A 12635-nucleotide genomic window follows, 5' to 3' on the forward strand; every position below is an offset into this window, starting at 1 on the left:
ATCCAAATATAATGAAAACAAACAAAAAACACACAAATAAAACAACAAGTGTAAAACTTCATGAAGTACAAACCGAACAAAAAAAGTAATATACACCTCACAGGATGATACAAAACAAATACAAAACCAGACAAAAAATAAGTACAATAATAAATATAAAGCAAAATGTAGACACTTACGGCTGTCCATATGATCTTATTGTTCTGTCTATATATATTTTTTTTCAATTGGAATATATTTCTACACTCTTTTATCTCATTGTAAAGAGAATTCCATAACTGATGTACAATAGATAGTCAATCCAGTGTAGTAACATCATCTCGCCACAAGATGGGAGTAATAACATCCTAGCCCTGAACAAAGTAGTGAAAAGACAAAAGACACGACACAAACAGCAATTCAAATATAATGCCAGGAAGTATTGTTAGCATTATACAAAGCTCGTAAGCTTGTAAATCGGATGTTAAACGGTAATTTATTAATTTTTTTTTTTACCATGAATTGATTAACGTGACCCCAGTTGAAAAACTTATTCGGGTGTTACCATTTAGTGGTCAATTGTACGGAATATGTACTGTACTGTGCATTTCACTAATAAAGTTTCACTAAACCAGCACAAATAAGCAACAAACACGGTGAAGAAACAACTTTAAACCGTACGTAAATGACAATAAAGTGACAACAAAGCTACTCACTAGTTAGAAAGCCAAAACAAAGTCCGTGTTTGACTACAACAACTAATAGAATTAGCGTTGCCAACATAGACCACGCCCCCATCGTAAAATATTTGTAGAACGGAAGTGACGTAGTCTTCGCGCATGCGTGGACCGATTGGATCTCTCGGTACTGGTCGGGTAGTTAAATGGTCGTAACAGCGTTGAACGGAAAATACGTTATTGTTCAGTGTTTTTAATCACTACGTACATGTACACGTACAGTATATGTCGTTTAATAGAACATTTAATAGTAATACTTGTTTGTATTCGGATACATTAGTCTGAGCGCCCTGGCGCGTCTCTTACTAGCTTAGCTGGCTAGTTAGCTTAGCTTGTTAGCTGCTAACAAAGAGAGGCGGAAGTGATCAAAACACATCGCTAAGCAGAGATCAAGTGTGAGTGTAAAGTGTTGTGATTGTGAGGGAAATGTGCGAAAGAACGATAGCAGAGTACGAGATGGATCTTTCTCCAACAAAAGAGGAGAAGGCGCGACAACAACTACTGGACACCTATTACAGGAAACACCATCAAATTGGGTTACATACAGGTTTGTTTCATTTTACTCTTACGCTAACTTTGTATTTTATCATTAACACGCTTTTTTGTTTTTTTATTGTTAGAAACAAGACAGTTTCATACGCACCATAATTATGAGAGGTTGGTGTTCCTCTGTAACAATTTGTATCAACATCAATCATCCATCTTCTTCCGCTTATCCGAGGTCGGGTCGCGGGGGCAGCAGCCTAAGCAGGGAAGGCCAGACTTCCCTCTCCCCAGCCACTTCGTCCAGCTCCTCCCGGGGGATCCCGAGGCGTTCCCAGGCCAGCCGGGAGAGATAGTCTTCCCAACATGTCCCCGTGGCCTCCCACCGGTCGGATGTGCCCGAAACATCTCCCTAGGGAGGCGTTCGGGTAGCATCCTGACCAGATGCACGAACCACCTCATCAATCAACGTTTATTTATATAGGCCTTAACCACAGGTGCCTCAAGCCACGACATCCTCGGCTCAGATCCCAACTGTAACTCACACGGTCACCAAATATATTTTGCATTGTAATCAATACAATTCGTAGTTTCATGGCTAATTTCACTTCCTGATTCTGACCTACATGCATCAATAAGTGAAAGTAAACATGTATTGTCAATCATCTTTCAATAAACAAACAACAACAGTTGATTTATGAAAAGAACATAAAGGTGACTGACTTTCCTTCAGCGTGTCGTAGATGGTCTCCAAGTGAATGTGGGAGCTGTGCTCTAAAGAGGAATTGTTGATGGAGACACTCCATAAAAACACCACATAGTAGGGGTGTAACGGTACATGAACATTTCGGTTCGGTACGTACCTCGGTTTAGAGGTCACGGTTCGGTTCATTTTCGGTACTGTAAGAAAACAACAAAATATACATTTTTGGGTTATTTATTTACCAAATTTGCAAAATCTCCCACCAAAAATATTTTTCTTAGTGGAATATTTGATGTGAAATAATCGGAACCTTGGATAGGTCAATAATTCATAATAACATTGATTTTGATTCCATATTATGTTTTGACCAATGGCAGTTTGAAAGAAAAAAAAACAGCTTTGTTTTATTAGTCAACATTGCAACTTTTTCTAAATTACATTTAACCTTTAAGCTTTTTTATATCACTTTTGTTATGTTTTTGTTTATTTTAATAGTATTTTTAGAATGTGCTGTGGGCCTTTAAAACATTAGCTGTGGGCCGCAAATGGCCTCCGGGGTACACTTTTGACACCACTGCTATAGATAATAAAAAATCAAATCTGATAAATCTATGGATAAAAAGCAGAGCCTGGCGACACATGCGCGTTTATTATAACTCTTTCGCTCTCTCTGTCTCTGCCCCTCCCTCACCAATGCCGCTGCGCGCACACCTCCACAATTTGTTTTGTTTTTAACCCCTTCTTAACCCTGAACGTACATTGAAAATACACGCAACCCTAACTCAAAATGCCGGACATTTGGGGCATTTAAGAAACTCCGCCGGGACATGAGGACATGTCCGGTGAAAAGAGGACGTATGGTCAGTCTATCGTAGCCCGGTCGTTGTTAGCATGCCGCGTGTTGTGCCTCGGTGTGCATTGTTTACACAACGTGCGTTACGCTACTTAATATGTCCGTGTGGAAACTCGTTCGGTACACCTCCGAACCGAACCGAAACCCCCGTACCGAAACGGTTCAATACAAATACACGTACCGTTACACCCCTACCACATAGTAAAACATGTTTTGGTAAGAGTTCCTTTTGACCCAGCCAACAAAATGATCATGAAGACAAGTGTTTTACGTTATATCAAAAACATAGTATGACTGTTTTTAAGTAGTTTTGGAATAATGATTGTTTTTTTTACTTCCATTATAATAAAAGTATGGTTAGAAATATGCCATTCCAAGGTTATTGTTGCCAATTAGACAGAGGACGGCAAGAGGATCTCCTAAATGATTAGTCAAAAAAGCCCCTCACGTGACAACAGGGCGCCATGTCTGCTACTAACACACACATTTTCATGTCAGTTTTTTTTACTCACTGTACCACTTTTAAAGTAATCTTAGGGGCTGGCACAAAAGGAAGTCTTTCCCCGTGTTTTTATTGGTTGTTTAGCTACACTCTTTCAACACAAAGAAGAACAAAACAATATTTTGTTGTGTTAACTATGTCAGTCAAAAACTACTTTTATTATTTCGATATTATTTCCCTATTTACCCAACAGACGCCCAGCAGCCCCCCCACATTAAAGAGGAAGAGGAGGAAATGTGGATCACTCAGGAGAAAGAGTGTCTTAGAAAGCAGGAGGAGGCTGATCTAACAGAGTTTCCACTAACCATTGTCTCTGTGAAGACTGAAGAGCATGAAGACAAACCACCTGAGTCCTCACAGCTTCATCACAGTGCAAGTAAGCACAACATCCACATATCATTTTATTCTCAGGGCATTCAGTCCATCACAACTGGACTGTTCAGTTTGTCTTAGAAGACGTTTGGCCTCTCATCCAAGTAGTCTTCATCAGTTCATGCTCATAGACTTCAAGTCTTAAATCAGAAGAATGTGTCATCAACATGCATTTTCTCTAGGGATGGGAATCGAAAACCGGTTCATGTACACATAAGAGGTGGGGGAAATAATCGATTTTTAGACGCATCGCAATTCGAACATGGGCAATTGAAAAATCGACGAGTAAGCGTCAATAATCAATGATATATTTATTGTAAATAAAGTAACACAGACCGTTGTAAAATTTGGCTGACCCGCAGCGAGAGAGATCCGACCAGCTCCTTTATTTTAGGACACTCAAGTTCCAGTTTTGCACACATTTCCATTCATGGGAATTAATTCAACTGTCTCTGATTACAAATGCGCTGTTTTTAAATGTTGCAAGTTGATAAACGAAAAGAAATGTAAAACTTCATTAATATAAATATAATAAAAGAAGCATCAAAAATCGATTTTTAATCGGATCGTAGATCCTGAATCGTAATCGCGGACGTAATTGGGGTGGCGTGCCAGCAACTTGAGGGTTCCAGGTTCGATCCCCGCTTCCGCCATCCAAGTCTCTGCCGTTGTGTCCTTGGGCAAGACACTTTGCCCACCTGCTCCCAGTGCCACCTGCAATTGATAAAAGTAGCATAAAGATGTAGACACTGGGTTTCACTATGTAATGCGCTTTGAGTCTCTGGAGAAAAGCGCTATATAAATATAATTCACTTCACTTCAATCGTACTCGAATCGTGAGTTGCCCAAAGATTCCCACCTCTAATCAATTCCTCTGAATCAAATGATTCCTTTAACGATGCCAGTGGATGGGAATGACGTCACTTTGCCGTCAGGTCATTTAAAGTTAAAGTACCAATGATTGTCACACACACACTAGGTGTGGCGAAATTATTCTCTGCACTCGACCCATCACCCTTGATCACCCCCTGGAAGGTGAGGGGAGCAGTGAGCAGCAGCCCGGGAACCATTTTTGGTGATTTAACCCCCAATTCCAACCCTTGATGCTGAGTGCCAAGCAGGGAGGTAATGGCTCCCATTTTTTTATAGTCTTTGGTATGACTTGGCAGGGGTTTGAACTCACAACCTACCGATGTCAAGGCGGACACTCTAACCACTAGGCCACTGAGCAGGTACATTTTTAATTAGTCTAAAAACAAGGCTAAATAAACTTGACATGTTTTATGTTTTATGAACACCCCGTAGGGTGTGTTCCAACTATTGTGGGATCACACTCTTCAGCCTTCCCGGTAAGGTCTATTCAGGTGTACTGGAGAGGAGGCTACGCCGGATAGTCGAACCTCGGATTCAGGAGGAACAGTGTGGTTTTCGTCCTGGTCGTGGAACTGTGGACCAGCTCTATACTCTCGGCAGGGTCCTTGAGGGTACATGGGAGTTTGCCCAACCAGTCTACATGTGCTTTGTGGACTTGGAGAAGGCATTCGACCGTGTACCCCGGGAAGTCCTGTGGGGAGTGCTCAGAGAGTATGGGGTTACGGACTGTGATTGTGGCAGTCCGCTCCCTGTATGATCAGTGTCAGAGCTTGGTCCGCATTGCCGGCAGTAAGTCGGACCCGTTTCAAGTGAGGGTTGGACTCCACCAAGGCTGCCCTTTGTCACCGATTCTGTTCATAACTTTTATGGACAGAATTTAGGCGCAGTCAAGGCGTTGAGGGTATCTGGCTTGGTGGCTGTAGGATTAGGTCTCTGCTTTTTGCAGATGATGTGGTCCTGATGGCTTCATCTGGCCAAGATCTTCAGCTCTCACTGGATCGCAGCCGAGTGTGAAGCAACTGGGATGGGAATCTGCACCTCCAAGTCAGAGTCCATGGTTCTCGCCCGGAAAAGGGTGGAGTGCCATCTCCGGGTTGGGGAGGAGATCTTGCCCCAAGCGGAGGAGTTCAAGTACCTCGGAGTCTTGTTCACGAGTGAGGGAAGAGTGGATCGTGAGCGGATCGGTGCGGCGTCTTCAGTAATGCGGACGCTGTATCGATCCGTTGTGGTGAAGAAGGAGCTGAGCCGGAAGGCAAAGCTCTCAATTTACCGGTAGATCTACGTTCCCATCCTCACCTATAGTCATGAGCTTTGGGTTATGACCGAAAGGACAAGATCACGGGTACAAGCGGCTGAAATGAGCATCCTCCGCCGGGTGGCGGGGGTCTCCCTTAGAGTTAGGGTGAGAAGCTCTGTCATCCGAGAGGATCTCAAAGTAAAGCCGCTGCTCCTCCACAATGAGAGGAGCCAGATGAGGTTGTTCGGACATCTGGTCAGGATACCACCCGAACGCCTCCCTAGGGAGGTGTTTCGGGCACGTCAGACCGGTAGGAGGCCACGGGGAAGACCCAGGACACGTTGGGAAGACTATCTCTCCCGGCTGGCCTGGGAATGCCTCGGGATCCCCTGAGAGGAGCTGGACGAAGTGGCTGAGGAGAGGGAATTCTGGGCTTCCCTGCTTAGGCTGCTGCCCCCGCGACCACACCTCAGATAAGCAGAAGAAGATGGATGGATGGATGTTTTATGAGAACAATTATTTGTATCTCTGTTCATTATTTGTATCAACGTGATTACATGATATCTGTATTTCTGTTTAACCATTTTTCATGCTTTTTTAATGTTTCATGGGTAGCTCTTGTGTCATCAATTGGGCACCCTCGCTTGACCTAATCATACATTTGATGTTTGCAGTGTATAATAAGTGACAAAATACAAAAATGTAGTCATTCAATGACCAATTACACTTCCGCATTCCCTGGATTCATACATGCGCGAATGCAGGGGGTGCATTTTATTCCTCTCATGAAAATGCATATAAACAAGCCATATACAGTTGACACTTTTTCATTGTTTTTTTGTTTCTTATACATTTCCATGATCAGAAAGGAGCAGATGGAAGAATACTATTCTTATATTTATCTGCCCCCTTTTTAACACAAATTATTTAGATGACTTTATCACTGTTCCCTCCACCAACACCCGAACTCCAACATACTTTTAATTTTCGTTTAAGCATTTTCAAAATGACACGTTCCAATCAAAATCAAAAATCAGTTTGATATAATTCCAGTTGTCTCTTTTTGTAACTCTTTTTAAAGGCCTACTGAAAGCCACTACTACCGACCACGCAGTCTGATAGTTTATATATCAATGATGGAATCTTAACATTGCAACACATGCCAATACGGCCGGGTTAACTTATAAAGTGCAATTTTAAATTTCTCGCTAAACTTCCGGTTGAAAACTCCTTTGGATGATGACGTATGCGCGTGACGCAGCCAGTGAAACAGAAGTATGGCTCCCCCATTGAAGCCAATACAAAATAGCTCTGTTTTCATCTCATTATTCCACAGTATTCTGGACATCTGTGTTGGTGAATCTGTTGCAGTTTGTTCATTGTATTATGGAGAAAGAAGCTGAGCAAGCAAAGAAGAAAGTTGTCGGTGCGAAGCGGATATTTTGCGAGGGAAGTCAGCAACACAACACAGCCGGTGTTTCATTGTTTACATTCCCGAAAGATGCAGTCAAGATCGAAGAACTCGGACAACAGAAACTCTTACCAGGAGGACTTTGACTTCGATACACAGACGCCTGTAGAGAACTGGGACAACACAGACTCTTACCAGGATTACTTTGATTTGGATACACAGACGCAGACGCGGTACCGTGAGTATGCAGCTGCGCTTCCAAACATTTGATCGCTTGCCTGTACGTGCGTGTCACGTACGTAACTTTGGGTAAATATATAAGCTTTATGAACCTTGGGTTAGGTGAACGGTCCTTTGGGCTGAGTGATTGTGTGTGTTGTGCAGGTGTTTGAATTGTATTGGCGGGTTGTATGGACGGGCGCTAGGAGCTAGCATAAGAAACACCTAGTTGTTTTTATGCGGGATTAATTTGTGGCATATTAAATATAAGCCTGGTTGTGTTGTGGCTAATAGAGTATATATATGTCTTGTGTTTATTTACTGTTGTAGTCATTCCCAGCTGAATATCAGGTCCCACCCGCGCGTTTCCAAACATTTGATCGCTTGCCCGTACGTGCGTGTCATGTACGTAACTTTGGGTATATATATAAGCTTTATGAACCTTGGGTTAGGTGAACGGTCCCTTGGGCTGGTTGTGTTGTGGCTAATAGAGTATATATATGTCTTGTGTTTATTTACTGTTGTAGTCATTCCCAGCTGAATATCAGGTCCCACCTGCCTCTCACAGCATCTTCCCTATCTGAATCGCTTCCACTGCTCACTAGTCCTTCACTTGCACTTTCCTCATCCACAAATCTTTCATCCTCGCTCAAATTAATGGGGAAATTGTCGCTTTCTCGGTCCGAATCGCTCTCACTTCTGGCCGCCATCACTGTAAACAATAGGGAACTTTGCGGAAAGGTTCAACTGACTACGTCACGCTACTTCCGGTAGGGGCAAGGCTTTTTTTGTCAGATACCAAAAGTTGCGATCTTTATCGTCGTTGTTCTCTACTAAATCCTTTCACCAAAAATATGGCAATATCGCGAAATGATCAAGTATGACACATAGAATAGATTTGCTATCCCCGTTTAAATAAAAAAAATTCATTTCAGTAGGCCTTTAAATTCAATGTGGAGCAGGTTTTCCCTAACCCGACTCTCGCCAGATCCTTGTAGGTCGTTGAGCTCCACACGAGGATCTGGGCTCGAGGGCATTGCGAACTCCTTCAAGATGGCAAAAAATAATGAACCAATCCGGATCGCCGGGCGGGATTTCATAGATGTGACGTAGCGCCGAAGCGACTTTTTGTTTCGAACAACAATGGCGGCACGCAGCAAGGAGTCGTGTGCTGTCATTGACTCTGCTATTGCAACTGTTTTGCAACATCGATCCACAACAAACAATGTTGCAACCTTGTGTGGGCACCGAAGGTGCAGAAGCACAAAAGAAGCAGTTCCCACACAAGGTTGCAAAATTGTTTGTCAACACTGTCTGCTCTCATTTTCTCGCACATTTGACCCTCTGTCTTGCGGGAATCTTTATTTTCTCACACTCTTATCTGCTATAAATTGGAGGCGGGACACTATATAGCTTTGCCAGTGTGGTTTCTTATCACAACCGATCAAGATGGCCAAAAGGTACTCTTTGCAGAGGGCCCTGGAATTCATTTTGGAAGAGAGAGAAGTTTTTGATGATGATGTAGAGCAGACCTGGCCAACCCGCGGCTCGCGAGCCTCATGCGGCTCTTTGGCTGGTTTCATGCGGCTCTTAACTCTGTTATGAGAGTAGCGTATGTGTGTGTGTGGCCCTTTAAGATATGCCAGCGTGTGAGGTGAGTAACGTCAGTCAGTGGGTGGGCGAGAGAGGGGAGGGAGCGGTAACAGTGAGTTCCTGCAGGTGCTAGTAGCTTGGTGGAGGGCTGTGTGCAAGACACCAATAAAGTCACAAAGTTGCAACAAACTGCCGGCCTCGTCATTCACCCTCGAGTCCGGAGCTATAAGGTGAAGAGTGTTACCCCCGAAGTACATCGGCCCAGGAGGAACGTCTCCCCTGCGCTCCTCGACTACGGTCTGGGAGCCAGAAGCAGGAAAGGTGTAACAACTCTATTAGTGCCTTAGTGTTTACCATGAAGTCTTTATTTTGACAGCCCTTGTCTGAGTGCAAACTGAGGCAGTATTTGTCATTGATAAAACTTTCGGCAAATCAAAATTTATGACAAATAAAAACGCAATAAACGGGGACAGAAATTTGACCCGGCAAATATAAACAATAGAAAACACTGACAGAAAGCGATAATCGAGACAATAAAAAAACAAGCAAACCGGGCGGTAGTTTAAAAAAAAAATCTGCGTCCGGGTGACACGCGGGCTTCAGGAATTGCGCGTCCTTTCTGATTTCAATGCGTAAAAAGACACACAAAGTGCGGTAACGCCAACACTGCTTGACAGTATAACAAAATAAATCACACTTATATTCTGTAACATTCACAGTTTTAGAAAAAGTGCAGAGGTAGAAATATTCCAAATAACCTCTTGTATACAATGTAAACATAAATAATGCCTCAAAACGAGTGAATTATATTTCAACAAAACACAGCAGACGAGCTCTCGCCCTGCACAGCTGTTTTGTGCTTTGTAGTGCTCTGCCCCTCCCTCGCGAATTCTGCTGCGTGCGCTCGCCTCCACAATTTGTTTTGTTTTTAACCCGTTCTTAACCCTGGACGTACACTGAAAATACACGCAACCCTAACTCAAAATGCCGGACATTTGAGGCATTTAAGAAACCCCGCCCGGACAGCCCCGCAAAAGAGGACATGTCCGGGGGAAAGAGGACGTATGGTCAGTCTAACATAAGAAGAAGAAGCCGAAGCCGGTTTGAGTGACGTCAAACGTGCATGTGCGTGAGATGTTCATCTGTGTCCATGTGTAGGATGTGGCTCTTTGAAGTAACACAGTAAAACAAATTGGCTCTTAATCTCTGACTGATGTAGAGGGAGAGGATTCAGAAGAAGAGGTTTCGGAATTTGAGGATCACATTTCTGAAAATTCAGAGTCTGACAGTGACTCTGAAGAAGATGATGAGATTGAGCATCAGCCAGTTCCAAAACAAAGACGAGCCACAGGACCAGGCCGTCAGCAGCCATCCCCAGGACCAAGCCGTCAACAGCCAGCCCCAGGACCAAGCCGTCAACAGCCAGCCCCAGGACCAAGCAGTCAGCAGCCAGCCCCAGGACCAAGCAGTCAGCAGCCAGCCACAGGACCAAGCAGTCAGCAGCCAGCCCCAGGACCAAGCAGTCAGCAGCCAGCCCCAGGCCCAGAACGAGCCAGTCAGCATGGAGCAAGTGAGGAAATATGGATGTCAAAAAATTCTGAAATTGAATGGTCTTCTCGCCCAAGAAAAGAGCCACCCTGCAAGGCTGCCAATGTGATAAGTATGCAACCAGGGCCAACTCTGATGGCAGTTACTCACACACAGGACATCAAGTCTTCTTTTGAGCTTTTCATCCCAGATTCCATCCAGGAAATTATTCTTGACTGCACTAATTTAGATGGAAGACGTGTTTTTGGAGAGAGGTGGAAGGATATGGACCAAACCCAATTACATGCTTACTTCGGAGTTCTCATCCTTGCTGGAGTTTTCAGGTCCAAAGGGGAATCCGCAGAATCCCTGTGGGATGCACAAACTGGCAGAGAAATTTTCCGTGCAACAATGTCTCTGGAAAACTTTCACATCATTTCCAGGATTATCCGCTTTGACCACCGAGATGACAGACCAGCTCGACGGCAGAGAGACAAACTAGCTGCCATCAGGACAGTGTGGGAGAAGTGGGTGCGCCGCCTCCCCCTGCTGTACAACCCTGGGCCAAATGTCACCATTGATGAACAGCTGGTGCCATTTAGGGGCCGCTGCCCCTTTCGGCAGTATATACCATCTAAACCTGCAAAGTATGGTATAAAGATCTGGGCTGCCTGTGATGCCACTTCCTCATATGCTTGGAACTTACAAGTCTACACAGGAAAACCTGATGGAGAAGCCCCTGAGAAAAACCAAGGAATGAGAGTTGTCCTCGACATGTCTCAGGGACTCAGTGGACACAACATCACATGCGACAATTTTTTTACCTCGCACAAACTGGGACAGGAGCTCCTGAAGAGGAAGCTGACCATGGTGGGAACAATAAGGAAAAACAGCTCAGAGCTCCCACCTCAACTGCTGACTTCAAAGAACAGGCCTGTCAAGTCTTCTAAGTTTGTATACACGGCTGACACCTCCCTGGTATCCTATGTGCCAAAGAAAGGCAAGAATGTGGTACTCATGAGTACACTGCACGGGGATGGAAGACTCTGTGACCAGGAACCTCACAAACCAGAGATCATCATGGATTATAATGCCACAACAGGAGGGGTAGACAACATGGACAAGCTGGTGATGGCCTACAGCTGCAAACAGAGGACTCTACGCTGGCCACTGGTGATATTCTTTGACATGTTGGACATCTCAGCGTACAATGCCTTTGTCATTTGGATGGCACTGAACCCAGAGTGGAAACGAACGAAGCTCCAGAAAAGACGGCTCTTTCTTGAGGATCTGGGAAAGGCATTGGTGAGACCACAAATCGAGAGAAGGAAACATATCCCCGGAACCCCAGCCTCTGCAGCCATGGTGAGGAGGATTCAGGGGGAGAATGCTGGTGCCCTGTCCACCCAACCTACAGAACCACAATCTGCAGGGCCTGAAGTAAGTGTGTGATGCTGTTGCAGTACGTGTCTGGCACTCATGTCTTTTGAGTGAGTGAGTGAGTGAGTGTGAGAGAGAGAGAGGTGTTAGTAAAATTCCTGATCTTTTCATTATTCTAGGTTGTGAACACCAGCAACAAGAAGAAGCGGTGCGAAGTGTGCAGACCCAAGTTGGACAGGAAAACACAATATACATGCATCAAGTGCAAAAAGTATATCTGCAACACACACACAGTAAAGCTCTGCCCCTCATGTGTTGTATAGGCTAGTGGCTCAGGGCCATGTGTTCAATGGGGCTGATGTGTTACCTTGACTGATATGTTTACTCTGTGTTCATGTCTTCAGCTTGTGTTGTGCACCTGAATGGGGCTGATGTGTTGTCTTGACTGATACGTTTACTCTGTGTTCATGTCTTCAGCTTGTGTTGTGCACCTGAATGGGTTAAATTTCAAGTTCAAAGAAATAAAAGTCCGTTGTTTTGAAAATCCTTGCTTCACTTGTAAATTTGTTTCCACTCATATCTTGATTTTAATAGATTTTCTTTATCATGTTTTAAATAAGTTATAAATGTGACCCATACTTGCCAACCTTGAGACCTCCAATATCGGGAGGTGGGGGGGGGGGGGCGCCTTGGTCGGGGGGCGTGGTTAGGGGCGTGGTTAAGAGGAGAGTATATTTATAGCTAGAATTCACCAACTCAAGTATTT

At 44.2% G+C, this 12635-nt stretch overlaps 1 protein-coding gene across 1 annotated transcript; it reads left to right on the forward strand.

Annotated features, from left to right (window-relative positions):
- Positions 1–827: 827 nt before the first annotated feature.
- LOC133640586 (piggyBac transposable element-derived protein 4-like) lies at positions 828–12413 on the forward strand. The gene is made up of 4 exons (XM_062034087.1): positions 828–1263; positions 3451–3633; positions 10182–11929; positions 12049–12413. Exons 1-4 carry the CDS (start codon positions 1143–1145, stop codon positions 12190–12192), a joined length of 2196 nt encoding a protein of 731 aa, XP_061890071.1. The 5' UTR covers positions 828–1142; the 3' UTR covers positions 12193–12413.
- The last annotated feature ends 222 nt before the right edge of the window (positions 12414–12635 follow it).

This window comes from Entelurus aequoreus, linkage group LG23 (genome assembly GCF_033978785.1).
Source record: "Entelurus aequoreus isolate RoL-2023_Sb linkage group LG23, RoL_Eaeq_v1.1, whole genome shotgun sequence".
In the NCBI taxonomy this organism is placed as follows: domain Eukaryota; kingdom Metazoa; phylum Chordata; class Actinopteri; order Syngnathiformes; family Syngnathidae; genus Entelurus; species Entelurus aequoreus.